The 21,733-nt window shown below is 45.1% G+C and overlaps 1 protein-coding gene across 1 annotated transcript in view; it reads right to left on the bottom strand.

The window, feature by feature from the left end:
* The window catches only part of LOC142733369 (KICSTOR complex protein SZT2-like), a gene marked incomplete at its 5' end in the record, with an annotated part of 100,860 nt that overhangs the window by 42,297 nt on the left and 36,830 nt on the right, over positions 1–21,733 (bottom strand). The window contains 15 exons of the mRNA XM_075849536.1: positions 759–858; positions 941–1,079; positions 2,569–2,643; positions 3,315–3,522; positions 4,585–4,815; positions 7,878–8,063; positions 8,391–8,454; positions 13,253–13,369; positions 14,201–14,339; positions 15,740–16,009; positions 16,088–16,169; positions 17,448–17,540; positions 18,546–18,693; positions 18,792–19,062; positions 19,196–19,308. Of these exons, the coding sequence (XP_075705651.1) occupies positions 759–858; positions 941–1,079; positions 2,569–2,643; positions 3,315–3,522; positions 4,585–4,815; positions 7,878–8,063; positions 8,391–8,454; positions 13,253–13,369; positions 14,201–14,339; positions 15,740–16,009; positions 16,088–16,169; positions 17,448–17,540; positions 18,546–18,693; positions 18,792–19,062; positions 19,196–19,308 (2,236 nt within the window). The remainder of the gene's footprint in view (positions 1–758; positions 859–940; positions 1,080–2,568; positions 2,644–3,314; positions 3,523–4,584; positions 4,816–7,877; positions 8,064–8,390; positions 8,455–13,252; positions 13,370–14,200; positions 14,340–15,739; positions 16,010–16,087; positions 16,170–17,447; positions 17,541–18,545; positions 18,694–18,791; positions 19,063–19,195; positions 19,309–21,733) is intronic.

Genomic DNA, 21,733 nt, shown 5'->3' with positions numbered 1-21,733 from the left:
TTTCTGTAACGACGGGACGTGCCGAGGAAAAGGCGAACGCGGCGAGACACGGATATTCCATCAATTAGGGGGAGTCATTGTTAACCCTCAGCGCCCTGACCAACCAATGAGTCCTAACAGAACCGCTGGACTGGGGGTCCTGAAAAACGTTGCGGATATTTATCAAATAGTTGCGCCATTTCTTGAACCTGCTGACAGCAGTTAAGACCCTTCCGTGTATCAGCAGGGGCTTGGATTATTTGAGGATGTCAGGAATTAAAGGGGTTATCGGACAATGGGAACCCATGTCCATATTAGGACATCGCAGACGAGGGTCTTCAACTCCGGACACCCGCTATGAGCAAGGTGAGCAGTTCTGGAGGACTTGGCCCGTCCATACGTTACATGATTGGCAATTTATTTGATTGTCGGACACGTAACGCTCCATAAATTGTATGACCGGACACGCTTTCGATAACAGCGACCGTGGTTTCAAATACATCACGCCCCTTACTCCAGTCTCCTGAATCCAGTGCTTCCATGTGGCCAAATAAGAGCCTGTACAAGGTCTGGCCACCTGTACATATATGTAACACTCTGTACATGTATGTAACGCTCTGTCACGTGACCACCAGAAGTAACAGACCCGGCACAGTCATTTACCTTAGCTCTAAGCGTGAATTGTAAGTGCAGCTCTGGATGTGACTGGAGTATAAAAGATGTAACAGCGGCGCAGGGGACTGTAGCTTAAGTTTTACTTCAATTATAAAAGTCTTTACCTGGTTGACCACACGGCAGATCTCCCCCACCTTCCTCACCACCAGCTGGTGCAGCCGCTGACTCTCTCCGAGCTCCTCCGCTTCTTGAGCAGCCACAGCGCTGTCAGCAGAGGAAATGTAAAGCTGGGACAAGGAGCAGGGATAGACAAGAGAACGAACAATACCAGACATAAAGGGGGTACCTGGCATGGGTACACACTTCCACCCGGTCCTGATGAATCTTCACAATCAGCCAAAACTTTGGCATCACCGGGCAGCGGGAGTCCTGATCGCTGATGAGGGCGTCTTCACACTCCGAGTCACTGCTGCCTGCGTCGTATCCTGCCACATGAGGGATTAAAGGGCTCGTCCAGTTAAACAAAGTGCAATTATTGTACAGTGAAAAGTTCTGCATCTTTCTTATATACTTTGCGGTTCAATTCCTCAGCACTTTCAAGATCTCGGCTTTCTGTCAGTGAATGGAGTGGTTGTAAAACGATATCAGTCTTGATGAGCTAAACGCAGCAGCAGCCTGAACCTCTCGCCTGCCCTGGACTCAACTCTTTACTTGTGCCGATACCTTGTAAAAATGTCTTAGGCCAAGTAATCCTTCCCTTGGCGTAGACTGAACCTGCGCGCGTGACTCTCCGGGCTTCGTGCGGTTTCCTCGGACACTGTACTGCCCAGCGTGCCTCTCCACACCCGATGGAGAGATGGCAGCAGAAAACCCGGATACTCAGTCTGGCGCAGCCCCAATGAAGAGATTATTACCGCCGCCATTCCGAACAAACAAGCAGATTCCACCGTGTAGGCAACACGATAAAAAAGCTGAACACGCAGGTCAATTATACACCAGAAAGGCTAAGTGTTAGGCCCTGTTCACATGGTGTTTTTTGCTGCGGTCTAAATCGTCTCCCATTGATTTCAATGGGAGGCGGAGGAGTTTTTTTCCCACGAGCGGAAAAAAAAACGCTCGTGGGAAAAAGAAGCGACCTGGCCTTTCTTCAGGCGTTTCCGCCTCTGACCTCCCACTGACATCAATGGGACCAAAGAATGCGTTTTTCGCCCGCGGCCGAGAAACGCAGCGAAGAACGCGGCAAAAGGCGTGCAGACACGTCAAAATCTGCCTCAAAATCCTGGATGGAATACGGCTATGCATCAGGGTTCAGCCTCGTCAGCTTTCTTACACTTGGCCTTTGTTGTATAAATGACCTGCATGTACAGCTTTTTATCACATTCACTTGACCTGAGGGTTCGGCCCCGGAACGCGTTGTCTGTGTGTACAATAATAAATCGTGTTTACTACACGGTGGAATCTGCTTGTTTGTTGGGAACGGCGGCGGTAATAATCTCTTCATTGGGGCTGCGCCAGACGGAGTATCCGGGTTTCTCCTGCTCTCTCTCCATGCCAACACTGGACTATGTGTGATCCAGACCGGACTCCAGGCTGCCACCCACAGGGCACATCTCATCTTTTACTGTATTGGATGTTGCGCTCCCAGCGTATTTGACCGCCATTCATCGCCTCATCCCTGTATAGTTTGATGCACCATGTGCGCTTTGTGTCTTTTTTCATCTATATCTTAGTTCTCCGCACCGATATCAGATCGGGGAGGAGAATTGAACTGGAGGGACACTTTAATTTTAAATGTATTGTCCAGTTTAGGCAACACTCCAGCTGCGGGGCCAGACCAGAAATGCCTCCTCGCCCGCTACCACCGTGTGCCGTACCGGGATAATGAATAGGGGCAAAACCTCTTAAAATTCCTCATTGAATCGTATGACAAAAAGATAACATGTTCCATCCAGACTCCAGCACAGCAGAGCTCACCTAAATGATCGGAATCCATACTGCCATGACTAGAAACCAGACTCTGGACGCGACTGGGACGCTGCCGAGACCCCCCTGTAAGAACAATAAACAAAAGCGTTTAAGTGCATCTCTACCCGAACACACTCATACTCCTCATAAATGTTCCTGTCGTCTTAATCTGCGCAGTACGTAACTTGCTAGAGCAGCAGTCTGTACTCCAGAGCTGCTCTTCCTATTGGAACGAATTACAAGTAATTGCAAATTGAACAGTTTGGAGCTACAGATATTTTGCTCAGGACTTATACTGTATTTCCAGGTACTGTGTTACTTCTAAAGGGGTTGTCAAGTTTAGAAAACCGATAACATTCTCCTATTCGTGAATTCTGGGGTAATAGAGGGGGGTCCGCTGTTCAGGATCCTCATTTCTTGGTCAGAGTGGAGAGCGGTTACATAGAGCGTCTCTCTCTCTCTGGAGGACCCGTCCTGTATTACACAGACAACACATTGATATGAATAGACACTGTGTAATGCTTCATTTCTCCTGTGGTGGCGCTGCAGGGAAATTGAACACTTACTGCCAGGTTTCCCCACAGATCACAGCTGATCGCTGGGGTCCCACACAGAAAGGGGATGCTTTCTGATCTGCTTATTGTCAAGGGACCCTTCTAACAACTAAGGGTTAAGAGCCCCTTTAATAGCTGGAGGAAATGTGTCAGAGATTTGCAGCAATGCTATGACTGAGAGCACAGACAAGGTGGTATTACCTGTGCTATTGACGGTGCTGGACTGCACAGACTCGGGGAGACTGACCACAGATGAGGTTTTGGGTGGTGAATGGGATTTATCCAGCAGGGAACCTTCATGTGCGCTTTTGCCGCCCTGGTCTAGGACAGATATTCCTGAGAACACAGAGGACACGTCACTATCAGACACTTCCACTGCCTGAGTCCATTCACCCGGATCCTCTTCTGCCTGTTACAAGAAAGACAAAAACAACCAAAAACACATTGTTTAGGGTGGAGATATACGCGCTCCTGTATAAGAACTGCATCCCCTTATAGGGGGTCTAAAACTTGTTTTTTTCTTTCTATATAAAGACCTGTAGACATAAAATAAAGCTACTTTGTAATATAGCACTAATTTCTATTTTGCAGAATTTTTAAGTTCTCTGATTGCAGCCTGCAGTGTAAAGAATGGGGGTTTCATTGTGGTTGTCATGGCTACATTAAGAGTCATATCTAATGTACACATGTAAATAAACACTTTCTTCTGAGGTCTATACTAAAAACACAAATTATATGAAAAGTTTAAGTTGCGGTAAAAGTTTTCTTATATGAATAAGATACAATTACAATAGAGGTGAATACAGTTCACTGGGCGCAGTCATGGCAATAAAAACCTCCATTCTTTACACTGCAGGCTGCATTCAGCATACGGAAAACGGTGAAAAATAGAAAAGGTCATATTTCAAAGTGACTTTTATTTAACCCTCTCAGGACCAACGTCTGAATATACACAGCAAAATGTCACCTTTTGGACTGACACATTGTAAGGGGGAATATTTTTTGGGGGGCACAGATGGGGCTTTTATGTAATACTGAAACCGAAACACAACCAATCTTTGCTTTTTGTCAAGTTTTATATATAATTAGTTGAGCCGGACACATTTATTCCACAAAATAATCCCGGTACTTTTTCCAACCTATTCGCTCAAGATCAAAGTTCTCCATTTATTTCTAGGATTGATTGGGATCGGATCACTTGAATGTGACAGCGACAAAGTGTCAGCCCAATCTATTTGCGGCAGATCGCTAGTGCGTGCAACAAGACGGGCTCTGCTAGACGGAGTATATTAGGACCGGCAGAACATGTGACCAGAGGATGCATGGAGTTTGTATGTTCTGCGTGTTTCATGGCCATTCATAGTACTGGGGTCTTCATATGTGGCAGACAGATCATTGGGTCCACTAGTGAATAATCTGCTCTCTTGCTGACCGGTTCGGGGTCGTCTCACTTTATCCCGTGGGGACGTACCTTGTCCACAGGACGGCCATTCTTTGCCGCTTTGTGATCAGTGTTGTGCTCCAGGCCCTCAGGGACTGCGCTTACATCGGGCTCCTGCCAGGGGACCCCTCCCTGCGCATGAAGATGTGGTGAACGATCATTTTCTACCCTGTGGACATGAAGTCGGCTCAAGGAGACGTAATAATAATCCTCCTCCTCCTCGTTCAGCTGGTAGCCCGGCAGCGAGAGGCGCCGGAACTCCTATATAAAAAGGTAAGAAACGTGTAATGAGGGATGGGAGAGAAAGGACGGGAACCAAAAGAAAGAAGCGGACGGCATTGCCACCCAACTTTCCTAAAGAACTGAACGGCAAATCTAATTAGTTACGCAGTTATGGTTCGGGTTAGGTTCACACGCTTAGCAAAAAACGTCTGAAAATACAGAGCTGTTTTCAAGGGAAAACAGCTCCTGAATTTCAGACGTTTTTTAAGCCACCCGCGTTTTTCACGGCCGTTTTTGGAGCTTTTTTCGATAGTCAATGAAAAATGTCTACAAAGACATTTTTCGCAGCAGTTTTTTACGCGCAAAAAACGCAGCGAAAAAAGCTCTATCGGAACAGAACACCATTTTCCCATTGAAATCAATGGGCAGATGTTTGGAGGCGTTCTGCTTCCGATTTTTCGGCCGTTTACGGCCCGAAAAACGGCCGGAAATAGGCCGTGTGAACATACCCTAATAGTAGATGATGTACAATTGAATAACTGGGTGGATTTGCAATTCGCAGTCTGGTAAAGCCGGATGACAACCCCCAGCTTTCCAAGAAACAGATATAACAAGCTGCCACCAGTATGTCAGGGACTTCTCCAAGACCTGACATACTGGTGGCAACTAGTTATGTCTGTTTCTTATATATGGACAATCCCTACTTGTTAGAAGGGTCTCCTGACAATAAAGGCCCTATTACACCGGCCGATTTTGGACCGTGCAGTGAGCGCCAATCAATGAGACAGCTCGTTGATCGGCGTTCGTTTGCTCCGGTCACAAGGAGCTATGTATGGGGATGAGCCATACGTCCCCATACGTTATCATCATGTCGGCAGCGCGTCTCCCTGTTTACACACCAGGATGTGCTGCCGCTCACTTTTTTAGAACGATACGATCAGCAGATGATTGAGCGTTTTCTCGTTCATCTGCTGATCGCTGCCCTGTTTATACAGCGTTCTATCACCGATTGTTTGCCTAATAATTGCCCAGTATAAAACCCCCGTAAGCTGATCACTCAGTGTCCCCCTGCTCAGACCCGCAGCGATCAGATGTAATCTATAGGGAATGCTGGCAGTAAGCGTTCAGTTTCCCTGCAGCGCCACCGCAGGGGAAATGAAGTATTACACAGTCACAGTCCATTCATATTAATGTGTTGTCTGTGTAATTCAGGACATGTCCTCCAGAGAGAGACGCTCTATGACCAAGAGATGGGCACCCTGAACAGAGGACCCCCTGCTATTAACTCACAATTCACTAATAGGGGGTATGACAATGGGTTTTCTAAACTAGACCTCCTCAGTTATGCCTGCAATACTGTCTGCTATGACTGCAGCATTCTGCTTATATACAGAGGAGGGTAACGGTCCATAAGTCGGGATATCAAGAGGAAAATTGAGTCACAACAAAATCACAACAATTACTTTTTTTTTTTTCTTTGCTGCCAGAGGGACTCGGGATTATGAGCTTAAAATATGGGAAATAACAACAAACATTTTACGGCACTAAAAGCCTCTCACGGGATCATTAAAGACTCAGTTCAGCGGGACAAACGTAGCCTGACTTATCCATTTATGGTTTTATTAGTTTCTAAAAATATCGCCCGGCGCTCCTAGACGGGGCGCTCAGAAATACAAGCTCAGTCATTCCACACACAGCGGATCCCTCACAGCTGTCAGAGACGGCTCAGAATCCGCGCCAAAGAAAACGGGCGATTCTGGATATATATTTAGAATGTGACTTTTTTTTTTTTAATCCCAAAAGGGAGAAATGAATGTTTACAAAAATGTCAAATATTTGAATGTAATTCTTCATGGAAATCATTATTACGCCTCACTGGCTCCCAGTAGTGATAGAGACCACATAATGGTATTAACCGGACACTGACAGACGATCGTATGCAGCATGGCCCAGCGCAAGAACAAAATGTATGCAAACTACCCCCCCCAAAGTCTGTAAGACGAGTGCTTGCTCCCCCTGCATGTTAATGTGGAGCGGCTGCTGGCGGTTTACACATTTTGCAAAAGGTACATGATAGAAAGCTTAAGACCTGCAAGCTACTTAAAGGAACACTAACCCTAGAAATGAACGATAAAGATAAAACAGGAGATAATCTCGCTCACACGGTTTGTCAGTCTGCAAGATTTTCTGCAATTTCCTGAAATAAACTATTGTAAAATTCCTGCAGAGAACACAGGGGTTAAATTATTGCAGATCTCTTTTATTTTTGCCTGAAAGGGCGGTGCTAAGCCAAAGGGTGGGGTTTAACAATCCTTGTGTCCTACTGCAGACAGGGCAGTGGGGTGAGGTTCCTTCTGCAGCCAGTTGTCTTACAACCAGACACAAGATTGTGACAGGGTATATGGCAGGTCTAAATAATTATTTTTATATTTCTAAGTTTTAATTGCAATAGGAGCAAAGTAAAAAAGAGGAGATTAAGGGAGGAAATGCTGGGATATTTTTATTTTTTGTGTTTCTTTAAGACAACCACCTACATTACAATTGTGTATGAATTTGAGCCACCCCTAGGGGGAGGCTACTTATCATCTATGTAAAAAAAAAAACGTATGCAGTGAGCTCCCCCTAGTGGTGGCTGCAGACATCAATTTATCATGTAAAATTTAATAATAGTGGCATATTTTGAGGCAATGAAATTAGAGAGGATAGATGGTGGGAACTGCACCTAATTTATTAAAAGACTCATGTTATTGTCATTTATTAAATAACTTTTTATGCTGCTATTTTTTAACATTTGCCTTTATTAAATGAGGCTAAAAGTAAGTTTACCTTTTGACCACTGCTACGGTTGGACTTTGTTTTTCTTTTTCGGAGGGAGAAAACAATTGTTGCAAATTTTGGCACAAATTTTGGCTAAATTTTAGGTGCTACTTTTTAACCTGTGCAATTTGTCCAAATCAGGCAAAAACTGAATATAAAATCTGGGCCTGTGTCTATGCAGAAGATTTGGAGCTACGTAACTGTTAAACAGCTCTCTGACCCCCATAAAGATGTACAATGAAATAAATCAGTGCAGAAATTAGTACTGATCAGGATTTTCGCACCTCTTTGAATTTCTGCAGCGAATGCTCTGGACCGAACACGAACTGTAGCTGTACCAGTTCTCTGTGACAATGCGGCCGCCCATCCGACTCACACACGTGGCAGAGCGCCTTCCGTAGGATGGAGCGAGTGATGACATGCGAGTGACGCAGGGCTGACACCAGTTCATCCTCGAGCAGCCAGCGAAACTTAAAATAAAACAAGATCAGAACGGTTTAGTCCCAAACAGATGGGACCCCCCCCCGGCTGCAAAGAAAAAACATAATAGGCTCTGTTTACATCTGTGTCGGAGACTTCGTCGCAGATTCTGTAAGACTTGACACGGAGAATGGCGCTGCATGCAGTGCAATCCTGCCCGCCAAAATGACAGACACCTCGACGGAATCCGATGGACCACATTATAAGTCAATGGGGTCTGTCGGGCACGGGGGTATTTCGTATGATAGATCCGGCACGGCAACATTTTTTTTTTTTCATAATAAGCTTGGACAGAGCCTTACATTGGCGGAACCTACCTCACTCATTGTAACCTCGATAGCCTGCCTGTGCTCTGCTGGGAGCCGGGAGAGAGCCGGGAACCTAATGGTAAAGAGAGAAGGGAGATTAATGCTGGATTCGAACAGTTTTGCGGTTACGTAAAATTCCCCCTTCCCGTCCTAGGACATAATAGTACGTCGTGGTGAGCGAGTCGTCATGGTGTTGGTGCAGGCACAGGAGCCGGGTCCACGCCATCACCAGCAAGTGCCAGGAGCGGAGGTTACTGGGATGCCGGTCATTTAAACTCTTAGGCTGTGTTCACATCAGTATTGGTTTCCATTGAGGGGTTCAGTCGGAGGAATCCCTCAACGGAAAAGCAAACGGAAACCTTCGCTACATTTTGCATCACCGTTGATCTCAACGGTGAATGATACCTTGCTAATGGTTTCCATTTGTTGTGAAAGGGTTCAGTTTTTTTGACGGAATCAAAAGCGCAGTCGACTTCCATCAAAAAAAACTTAAACCTTACACAACGGTGACAAACGAAAACCATAAGAAATGGAAGGATTACCATTGAAATGAATAGTAATGCAAATTGAACCTATGGTTTCCGTTTGCCTTTGCGTTGGGAGCTTCTTCCAGCAGAAAGGTCCGATGGAACCGGTCAACGGAAACCAACACTAATGTGAACAGGCCCTTAGATGCCGCAGTCATAAGCAGCCTGATAGTAGAACGCCGACAGGAAATAATGCACTGCAATATAGGAGTACTGACGTGAAACCAAAATAGATCTATAAAAAATCCGTTTATAGTAGAAGTAAAAAGACAAAACACATTTTCTTTCCATTAACACTCGGCCTATAAGGCAAAACGAGTAAAATGGTAGAAACATATACATCTATAATATCGTCACTTTCATAACAATCCTTATAAACAAGTTCAAATGTTTCATTACAATGTAAATAAAAAACACAAAAAAAGAATAATAAAATGTCGGAATTGCTATTCTTTCCCATTAAAAGTTAATCAATGATTTATATGTAACCCAAAATGGTGCAACTGAAATATAGAACTCGTCACGCAAAAAACAAGCACTCAAAGCTACGTCGACGGAAAAAAAAAGGAAAAGTTTCGGCTCTCTGAACTTAGATGAAAAAAATTCAGAAGGCATAAAATAGACCGTGTATTTAATGGGTTAACACCTTGAAGTTTTGTCCTTGAGAACCTGAGGAATTTTTCCATTTTTCCTCTTTGTCTTCCTGCGGTTACTACTATTGTTTTGGGCGGTGCCTTGTACTTTCGGGAAGGGGTCATTTAGTGGTACAGATACATTAGCCTTTAATTCATATGGATTTTAATTTGGGGAAAAAATGCATAAAAAAGAAATTCTAACCGGTTTTTTGTTTTGTTTTTACATCATAAATTGATCCTGATCAATAATGTTACAAAATGTTTTTAGCGGTGGTTACAGTTATGGGGGCACTAAATATGTCTGTTATCTGGTGACTTATATTTAAAGGGGTTTGCCTTGGGCAGTCAGAAATTTGCCTTCGGGTTGAGAGACACGTTAAGCACTTTGTCTATAGTTTAAAGGGCCCCAAATGCACTGAGATTGCACCTCCCCCACCCAGCGACACACAATGCTGACAAACCATCCTGATTTTGTGGCCATACAACAAAAGAGTCGCTATGGATTTACGCATATAGGAGTTATGAACGGTCTGAAATAAGAAATCCTACGTCTCAAAGATGTGACGGGGAAAATAAAGTTAAAAATAAACATATAATATAAATATACACAAAATACAATTCTACCATTAAAGATCCCACCACAGCATTAGTAATTCAAGGCATCTGACAATCTTCCATTCACTGAACCTACACATTATAAGAAATGCTACGGATATTAGACACCCCTGTTATTGTGTGACAGTATTCACTAGAATTATCTAATTAAGTACCCATTAAAATGTTAGCTCTTTATAGCATTACTTATCCTGTACTGATCCTGAGTTATATCCTGTATTATACTCCAGAGCTGCACTCACTATTCTGCTGATGGAGTCACTGTGTACATACATTACATTACTTATCCTGTACTGATCCTGAGTTACATTCTGTATTATACTCCAGAGCTGCACTCACTATTCTGCTGGTGGAGTCACTCTGTACATACATGACATTACTTATCCTGTACTGATCCTGAGTTACATCCTGTATTATACTCCAGAGCTGCACTCACTATTCTGCTGGTGGAGTCACTGTGTACATACATTACATATCCTGTACTGATCCTGAGTTACATCCTGTATTATACTCCAGAGCTGCACTCACTATTCTGCTGGTGGAATCACTGTGTACATACATGACATTACTTATTCTGTACTGATCCTGAGTTACATCCTGTATTATACTCCAGAGCTGCACTCACTATTCTGCTGGTGGAGTCACTGTGCACATACATTACATTACTTATCCTGTACTGATCCTGAGTTATATCCTGTATTATACTCCAGAGCTGAACTCACTATTCTGCTGGTGGAGTCACTGTGTACATACATTACATTACTTATCCTATACTGCTCCTGAGTTACATCCTGTATTATACTTCAGAGCTGCACTCACTATTCTGCTGGTGGAGTCACTGTGTACATACATTACATTACTTATCCTGTACTGATCCTGAGTTACATCCTGTATTATACTCCAGAGCTGAACTCACTATTCTGCTGGTGGAGTCACTGTATACATACATACATTACATTACTTATCCTGCACTGATCCTGAGTTACATCCTGTATTATACTCCAGAGCTGCACTCACTATTCTGCTGGTGGAGTCACTGTGTACATACATTACTTATCCTGCACTGATCCTGAGTTACATCCTGTATTATACTCCAGAGCTGCACTCACTATTCTGCTGGTGGAATCACTGTGTATATACATTACATTACTTATCCTATACTGATCCTGAGTTACATCCTGTATTATACTCCAGAGCTGCACTCACTATTCTGCTGGTGGAGTCATTGTGTACATACATTACATTACTTATCCTGTACTGATCCTGAGTTACATCCTGTATTATACTCCAGAGCTGCACTCACTATTCTGCTGGTGGAGTCACTGTGTACATACATTACATTACTTATCCTGTACTGATCCTGAGTTATATCCTGTATTATACTCCAGAGCTGCACTCACTATTCTGCTGGTGGAGTCACTGTGTATATACATTACATTACTTATCCTGTACTGATCCTGAGTTACATCCTGTATTATACTCCAGAGCTGCACTCACTATTCTGCTGGTGGAGTCACTGTGTACATACATTACATTACTTCTCCTGAACTGATCCTGAGTTATATCCTGTATTATACTCCAGAGCTGCACTCACTATTCTGCTGGTGGAGTCATTGTGTACATACATTACATTACTTATCCTGTACTGATCCTGAGTTACATCCTGTATTATACTCCAGAGCTGCACTCACTATTCTGCTGGTGGAGTCACTGTGTACATACATTACATTACTTATCCTATACTGCTCCTGAGTTACATCCTGTATTATACTTCAGAGCTGCACTCACTATTCTGCTGGTGGAGTCACTGTGTACATACATTACTTATCCTGTACTGATCCTGAGTTACATCCTGTATTATACTCCAGAGCTGAACTCACTATTCTGCTGGTGGAGTCACTGTATACATACATACATTACATTACTTATCCTGCACTGATCCTGAGTTACATCCTGTATTATACTCCAGAGCCGCACTCACTATTCTGCTGGTGGAGTCACTGTGTACATACATTACTTATCCTGCACTGATCCTGAGTTACATCCTGTATTATACTCCAGAGCTGCACTCACTATTCTGCTGGTGGAGTCACTGTGTATATACATTACATTACTTATCCTGTACTGATCCTGAGTTACATCCTGTATTATACTCCAGAGCTGCACTCACTATTCTGCTGGTGGAGTCATTGTGTACATACATTACATTACTTATCCTGTACTGATCCTGAGTTACATCCTGTATTATACTCCAGAGCTGCACTCACTATTCTGCTGGTGGAGTCACTGTGTATATACATTACATTACTTATCCTGTACTGATCCTGAGTTACATCCTGTATTATACTCCAGAGCTGCACTCACTATTCTGCTGGTGGAGTCACTGTGTACATACATTACTTCTCCTGAACTGATCCTGAGTTATATCCTGTATTATACTCCAGAGCTGCACTCACTATTCTGCTGGTGGAGTCATTGTGTACATACATTACATTACTTATCCTGTACTGATCCTGAGTTACATCCTGTATTATACTCCAGAGCTGCACTCACTATTCTGCTGGTGGAGTCACTGTGTACATACATTACATTACTTATCCTGTACTGATCCTGAGTTATATCCTGTATTATACTCCAGAGCTGCACTCACTATTCTGCTGGTGGAGTCACTGTATACATACATACATTACATTACTTATCCTGTACTGATCCTGAGTTACATCCAGTATTATATTCCAGAGCTGCACTCACTATTCTGCTGGTGGAGTCACTGTGTACATACATTACTTATCCTGTACTGATCCTGAATTATATCCTGTTATATTATTCTATTATACTCCAGAGCTGCACTCACTATTCTGCACTGTATACATTACATTACTTATCCTGTAGTGAGTTACCGCCTGGAGTATAATAGAATAATTATTTTAGGCTATGCACTGACTTATACTTTGTCACTGGGCTGCCTGTCTCCTCCTTTATGACTTCTCTATGTCCGTCTGATAATCTGGCATGTTTTGTTAAGGAATGTTGCTGTATTATAGTAAAGCAGTGAGGAAGTGTTAGTAGCAGAGGGCGGGCACGGATATTTCACCTCTGCTCCACATTGGATGGGAATCTCTCTAGCGTTGGTGGCATCTCCTCGTCGGAGCGATAGGAGGATGGCTGTGCGGGGGAACGAGGGAAGGACACACTGCTCTCGGAGGTGTACCTGGGGTAAAGGAGAGGATATGGAGCAAACTAAAAATCACAGCACAATGGAAGGGAGTGCAGGGAAGGATAGAGCAAGCATACTAAGCGGGAGACACGGCAAGCACAACGGAGCGGGGGAGGGGAGAAATTATAAAAGCAAAAACATAAAAGGAGCACAATTCTTTTAGACTATATGCAGATGTTAAAGGGCTATTTCCAACTCAGACATTTATGGCATATTCTATCTGGTGAGTGGTGGTCCGCTGGCGGAGAATGAATGGAGAGCTGTTTCACGCTTGCTCGGCTGTTTCCATAACTTCTATAGATATGGAGAAAACCACCTCTCCATTCATTTACCGCCTGGATGCAGCACTTCACCAGGTGGTACTGGGGGGAGGGGGGACTGGCTACAAAGAGCGTCTCTCTCCGGAGGACCCAGCAGGTTTGTGCCTTATACAGAAAAGCCCAATGATTTAAATGGGAACTGTGTAATTCTTCACTTCCCCTGTGGCGGCGCTGTTGGGGAATTCAACACTTGCTGCTGGATTCCACACAGATTACAGCTGATCGCTGGGACAACCTGACAAAGAGGTGATCACGTGATCAGTTTTGGAAACTGAAAAGATCTGACATATAAAAGATCGGTAAAATCTGCTGCCATGAGCAGTAATCTAGTAACTGGGATACTGGAGCAAAAAATCTCAAACGAGAAGCTTAAAATCGCAATGACCAAGCTATTTTTTTCACAATCTGAAAGGATATTTCAGTGACTTGATGAGGTCGCTCTGTGTGGACTCTTAAGTCACGGTCCGGTATAAGGACTACACCAAGGACTGGACTTGCTTCGTACCGGGTATGTTGGGAGTCGTCGCTCACCCCCTCTATTTCCAGGGGTAGAGTAAGGACATAGATATCCAGCATAACGCTCAGATCCGCCAGCGAGATGCTCTGCAGATTTTCACTGTTTTCAAGGCAGCCGATCACTTCACCTGAAAAGGAGGCAGAGCCAATCAGAAGTTTCTACCGTCTCCACCTGCACAGGAAGCGCAACATCATTCACGTGACCGCAGATGCAGCAGATATTGTGTCACCTCACTAAATTACTTCATCCGAGGAGAGTAAAGTCTGTCTACTTTCTATCTCCTGTGTAGTTTCCTGCAAGCTATTGTTCCCTGTTATCAGCCATTACAGGCTGTGGAGTGTAGTCTTTTCTCAAACGAATGAGTAAGGGTATGTTCACACGCAAAATCAAAAACGTCTAAAAATACGGAGTGGTTTTCAAGGGAAAACAGCTCCTGATTTTCAGACGTTTTTTATGCCACTCGCGTTTTTCGCTGCGTTTTTTAGGGCCATTTTTCTATAGAGTCACTGAAAAACGGCTCCTGAAAATGAAGCGTAAAAAAACGCCCCGTCGGAACAGAACGCCGTATTTCCCATTGAGATCAATAGGCAGATGTTTGTAGGCGTTCTGCCTCCGTTTTTTCAGGCGTAAACGCCCCAAAATACGCCTGAAAACACTACGCCTGTACATACCCTAACAGAAGGTGCAGTAACATCAGCACCAAAAATCTCTCTCCTGTCCTAATAGTTTGTTACAATGTATCAGTCTGGAGGCAGGATGTTTAGCTCACAGAGGATTCTCTAGATATAAGCGTCACATGCCAGAAGTATTAGGCCCTGTTCACACAGTTTTTTTTTGCAGGCAGAAAAATTCTGCCTCACAAATTCTTCAGGTCGTTTTTCGACCGCAGCAATTGTAGCGAATTCTAGAACTGCGGACGAATAACGCTGCAGAAAAAGCACAGCAGTTTTTTTTTTTTATAGATCTATGGGAGGACAGAGGCGGAAACCGCGGCAAGAAAAAGACATGCCATTTTTTTTTTTTCCGACGAGCGGCCATGAGCCACCCAGGAAGAAAACCACCTCTGCCTCCCATTGCAATCAATGCGATTTCGGAAGTTTATTGGTGCTGATACGACGCGGTTTCTGTGTCAAAATCAGCACCAAAATCAGTCAGTGTGAACTGACCCTAAGATTGTATGGTCCCGTGGACAGGGCTCTCCTCTGCCAGTCTGTTCCTCAGTAAACTCACGTATATTGTACGAGCTTCTTATCATTTATTCATGTTATGTATGTAAACCCCTCTCTATTTCATATGTACAGCGATCCGGAGGTCAATGTGGCTTCCAAATAAACCAATCATTAATGATCAGTACAGGTGTACAACCTCTGCATACAATCAATACCTGTTCCCATTCACTGACAGACAGCAGAGATATTGTAAATGGCGAGGAATTGGAACACACTTAATAATCCTAGCGATTTTTTCCTTTTCTCCTCTTACTACAGTTTTTATGATCTTGACATGACGGTCTCTCTGTGGACTTACCCAGGCAGGTGGGCAGCGTGAGTACGGGCATGGAGCCGTGCTGGTTCTTGTGTGTGACCGAGCAGATGAGATGCACAAACAGAGGAGGCATCTCCAGCTCGGACGTCTCCTGACCATTCAGCGAGTCTCCTCCAAGAACACTGAAAGAATCATCGTCCTGATTTACTGTATCCGACCCGGACATGGATTCTGCGTTATCCGAGTGCTCGCGATATTCAACCTCTAGATCGGGGTCGCTCTCGGTGGCAATGCCCCCGGTCGATGTATTACCTGTGGACGTGTATGGGTAAATTACAATTCACGGGAAGCTGTAGTTCCTACAAATGTTAAAAGGGCCAGCGTCCTTACCCTCCTCTGTTGCCTGTTCTGCTTCTGACACTTCCATATCCTCGCTGGGCTTCCTGTCTCCGGGGTCCTGAGTGGGGTCCTCCTATTATAAAGAACGAGGCGAGACGTCATCTCAAAACCATGAAAACCACTCGACTTTTACAGACTGGATACACCATAAATGGCCAAGATGTGAATTCCCCTTTAAAATACAATTCCCCCTAATTAGTGTTATTAATGGGATTGCCCTGGTTTCACGTATTTCATCCAGTACAGCAGTCTGGGAAGATTTTAAATACCCGGTTTACTTGATTTAGGCGTGCCCCAGGTCTTGGCGCGGGTAGCAGACCACTGGTGTCGTAGACATTTACCGTTTCTGGCACAGAAAGAATTTGGGAATTTTATACTTTTTAATCAATGAAGGTCCATACCCGTAGACTACACCAATGTGATCTAGCAAAAAAAAATAAAAAAAAAGATCACTATTTAGTGTTTCAGCCCTTCAAGGAATTGCTATTTAAGATATTTCCCAACACGTTCTGTAAAGGATCGGTGAACGATGCTTACAGAAATGCGGAGAGAAACGCTCAGCAGTGGTGCAGAGTTATGGTCTTCTTACACGGACCATGTAAGGGCTAGTTCACACAGTTATTTGGCGCTGTTTTTGGCGCGGAAACCGCGTCAAAAACCGTCCGAAATCGTGTCCCATTGATTTCAATGGGAGGCGGAGGATTTTTTTCCCGGTGAGTGGAAAAAAACGCCACGGGGAAAAAAGCGTCATGCTCTTTCTTCCCGCATTTTCCATCTCTGACCTCCTATTGACATCAATGGGAGGCAGAGAAAGCGTTTGTCACTGCATTTTTCCCACGCCACTCAATGACCGCGGCCGAAAAGCGTGGCGAAAAACGCTGCAAAGAAAGTGCAGGCAGGTCAAAACCTGCCTCGTAACTCTTGAAGGAATTTTGAGGTAGATTTTTCTGCCTGCAAAAAACTGTGTGAACGAGCGCCAATCAATGAGACAGCTCGTTGATCGGCGCTCGTTTGCTCCTTTCACAAGACGCTATGGATGGGGACGAGCGCTCGTTACTCCTCTCGCTCGTCCCCATACATTTCCATCATGTCAGCAGCGCGTCGTTGTTTACACGGGGAGATGTTCTGCCGACAACCATAATGATTTTTGCAGCATAAACGATACGATCGGCCGATGATGGAGCGTTTGCCGTTCATTGGCTAATCGTTACCCTGTTCACACAGGGCAACGATCGGGTACGAGGGTTCACACGAGCGCTCGTTTGGTTGATAATTGGCCGGTGTAAAAAGAAAGCGACTGCCAACTGGGGCTTTAATTTCAGCCACATTGGGATATGTATAGGAGACTCACCTCCCTCCTCTGGGAAGACGGAAAATAGAAGAAGTAATGGGGGTTTGATGGCACCGTCTTGAAATGAAGACTCCCAATGGCAAGAAATTTATCCTATAAAGTATAACATATAGAAAAACAGGTATAAGAAGGAATAGCACTGGTGAGGGGGGCAAAGACTTACAACAACAACCGTCAGCGGAATGCTCTTTTAGCCGGCAGCTTTTCCTTCCGACTCCCCCACACACATGCAGGCGGCTCAGCTCAAGCGGTTTCCAGACACCTCCGGCAGCGGCTTATCTGCGCGGGAACCAAAGATCCGGCATGTGGAAATCCAACAAACCACCAAACACATTAGATGGTGGCCGGTCCCACCAATATCAGTAGGTTTGGCCAACTTTCATCTAATATCTATGGGCACCCTTAATCTGGCAATAAACATAAGATATCTGTCCAACAACATCTCCGGTTCAGGGCAACAAGGATTAGGCTTCGTTCACATCTGCGTCAGGGCTTCATTCCGTCAGCTTTCCGTCAGAACGGAGCCCTGACTGACACAAACTAAACCATAGGTTTCCGCTTCCATCACTATTGATTTCAATGGTGACGGATTCGGTGCCAATGGTTTCCGTTTGTCTCCGTTGGGCAAGGGTTCCGTCGTCTTGACATGATCAATAGCGCAGTCGACTACGGTATTCATTCCGTCAAAACGGCGGAACCCTTGCACAACGGAGAAAAACGGAAGCCATTGGCACCGGATCCGTCACCAGTGAAACCAATGGTGATGGAAACGGAAACCTCTGGTTCCGTTTGTGTCAGTCAGGGCTCCGTTCTGACGGAAAGCTGACGGAATGGAGCCCTGACGCAGATGTGAACGAAGCCTTAGATGGGTTTGATTTAAACACTCAGTAAAAGGGATAAGCAACACCAGTGTCAGCAGTCACCACTTATCTCTACTACTGAAACAACGTGCTCATTCAGCCAATAGGATATCGCAGGATATATATTTATAGTGGAGTTCAGGAAGGTAGCTGATCAGATGAACAAACATTCAGCCTACAGCTGTGTGTACGGCCAGACGTGTGGCCCAGTAATAAGGGAGTAGTAGTAAGAAGGTACCTGTATGATCCTGTGGAGGTCTGGAGACACCTCACACGCCTGTCCTGTTTCCAGGTGAGAAAGCTGAAATTCTGAACACAGCCGGCTGCTCGGTTCTGGGGTCGGCACCTCACTGGCTTCTTGTTCCGCACACTCTTCTATATCCACGCTGAAGAAAAAGGGATTTTTAGGACTTGTTATAAAATACAACAACCCCGACACATAAGAGAAGATGAACAGCGGACGTGTAGAGGAGACGCTCGTTACCTGGACTCCGAGTGTAACGCGGCGTGGTCACGTACGCTCGGCTCGTCCTCCTGCTCCAGGCTGCCGATGCGGAAGCTGGCCTTACAAAGCCGTCCGTTCTGCGAGGGCCCAGCATCTGTTTGGGTGTCTCGGAAGCTACGCAGATGTCCGCACAGAGTCATTAGGAAGTTGGTGATATCGATCTCCTGCAGTTGTTCCTCGCAATAATCCACCGCTGTCAGGAGGTCTTGGTGGGACACCCAGAGGGACTGCTGCAGAGCCTTGAATAAGCCTAAGAGTGTGCAGAGAGACGGAGCAAAAACACAAGTCAGGATGAAGGACGGAGGATACAAATAGAGGGTCAGGGTCTGTATAAAACAAGTCGACTCTGCCCATTCAGTGCCCATTCAGTGCCCGGCTCTGACCTTTCACATAGCACTGGTGATAATGCTCCTGGAGCAGGTTGCAGTAGTTCACAAGTTCCTTTTGCCTGTAGTGAATGAATGGATTTGTTGATGGTCGCTCCTGAGACTGGGACCTGGTGTAGAAAATCAACTTAAGTATACATGAGAATTCTTATACAGAACATCACCCCTCCGTCTTAAAGGGACAGTATCACGGTAAAAATATAGGTCAATATGGAAAACTCCTTGGAAATCTATGTGACAGTCATGGTAGCGCAGCAAGCTTAAAGGGTAACTATACTTTAAAAAAACTTCTGACATGTCGTAAGTTTTGATAGGTGAGGGTCCGAGCACTGAGACCCCACCGATCGCTAAAACGAAGCGGCAGAAGCGCTCGAGTGAGTGCGGAGCCGCTTCATTTCTGATCGGCTTTTCTCGGAAACAGTGTACAGGCCCATAGACTTTCTATTGAACCTGTACAACACTTGCTCAACTTTCAGAAGAAATAAAGGATCATAAACGAAGCGGCTCAGCGCTCACCTGAGCACTTCTGCCGCTTCGTTTTAGCGATCGGTGGGTTTCAGTGTTCAGACCACCACTGATCAAAACCAATGACATGTCAGAAGTTTTTTGACAGTATAGTTACCCTTCAATGTTTCTAAAATATTCTTCCATTGTGTTGATTTTGCTATATTTTCTTAAAGGGGTAGTCCGGCTTTTAGAAAATTTAACTTTGTAGCAATCGCCAAAATCAGCAACTTACTGATGTACATTGTGCTCCAAACCTTCACGGTTTCTTCACTCTGGGTGATGTATACAGACACGGCGGCCGTACATATTATATATACTGTGCGCTCGGTGTTCAGGGATCTCCCAGCACAGGACCTGAGGGTAGAGCTCTCCCATTACAGACAACATAGTGGTGGCCTGTACCGGATTGTAGAGGCAGATTCCATCGTTTATTATAGAATGTCATAAAACTTCATCTCTCAAACACTGCTCAGCCATGACGTTAAAACCTCCTGCCGAATATCGTGTAGCCGTCCTCGTGCCGCCAAATCAGCTCCGACCTGTCGAGGCCTGGACTCCGCAAGACCGGTGTAAGTCCCTGTGGTCTCTGGCACTGTGACATTAGCAGCAGATCCTATAAGTTCTGTAAGGTGTGAGGTGCGGCCTCCATGGATAGGATTTGTTTTTCCAGCACATCCCACAGATGCATCTCCCAAATCAACACCTTGATCTTTTCATCATGCTTCACAAATTATTCCATTAGGGTTATACCGCTGCCATGATGGGGGGTCTGCAGCAACGTTTAGGTCGGTGGTACGTGCCACATCCACATGAATGCCAGGACGCAAGGTTTCCCAGCAGAACATTGCCCAGAGCAGGCGTCAGCAACCTTCGGCACTCAAACTGTTGAAATACTACAACTACCAGCATGCCCTGACATCCAAAGGATCAAATTATTCCAGCCAAAGGCTGTCCGGGCATTCTGGGAATTGTAGTTTCACAACAGCTGTAGGTTGCTGACCCCTGGCCCAGATCACACTGCCAGCGCCGGCTTTCTTCCCATCCTGGTGCCATCTCATCTCCAGGTAAGCGATGCACACGGCCATCCACATGATGTAAAATGCGATTCATCAGACCAGGCGCCTTCTTCCATTGCCCCAGTCCTGATGATCACGTGCCCATTGTAGAAGCTTTTGGAGGTGGACAGGGATCGGCATGGCCCCCCTGACCGGTCTGCGGCTACACAGCAAGCTGCGATGCTCTGCGTGTTCCGACACCTTGCGATCATTGCCAGCAGTAACTTTTTCAGCAATTTTTGGTACAGTAGATCGTCGGTGGGATTGGACCAGACAGGCGAGCCGTCACTCCCCACACAGTAACAAGCCTTGAGCGCCCATGATCATGACGCCGGGTACCGGTTGCCCTTCCTTGGAGCACTTTTGGTAGGTGCTAACCATTATATTCCGGGAACACCCCACCAGACCTGTTATTTTGGAGACGATCTGACCCAGTTGTCTGGACACCCCAATCTTGCCCTGGTCACAGTCGCTCAGATCCTTACACTTCTCCGCTTTTCCTGCTCCCAAAACATCAACATCTGACTAGTAACTCGGTGCTGAATATACCACCCCCCCCCCCGGTCAGACACCATTTTGGCCAGATCTTCAATGTTATTCACTTCACCTGTCAGTGGTATTAATGTTATGGCTGCACGGGTATGTTATACTCTATACATCTATAATTAAATCTCATATAAGAGCCGGGCACGTATGTATATTTAGTTGGCACTCTATTATCCACTAGTGAGTGGTGCTGGTCCGCAGGGGTCACGAAGGGCCTAAAAACCAGATACGAGAAAAATGAAGGATATGGTAGAATTACACGAGCGGTGACGAGTTGCTGCGGGGGAGGGGGGACTACTCTCTCATCAGCTGGAAGTTGTACAGGACTAAACCTTTAGACACCTCTGTAGATTGTCTCCACTGTACATGAATCGTCAGCTATACAAACAGCAATGGTAACATGAAGCGTCACATACACACAGAGAAG

Source organism: Rhinoderma darwinii, unplaced genomic scaffold (assembly GCF_050947455.1).
Source record: "Rhinoderma darwinii isolate aRhiDar2 unplaced genomic scaffold, aRhiDar2.hap1 Scaffold_943, whole genome shotgun sequence".
Lineage (NCBI taxonomy): Eukaryota > Metazoa > Chordata > Amphibia > Anura > Rhinodermatidae > Rhinoderma > Rhinoderma darwinii.
The sequence above is the reverse complement of the archived record's forward strand: the minus strand, read 5'-3'. Positions and strand labels throughout refer to the sequence as shown.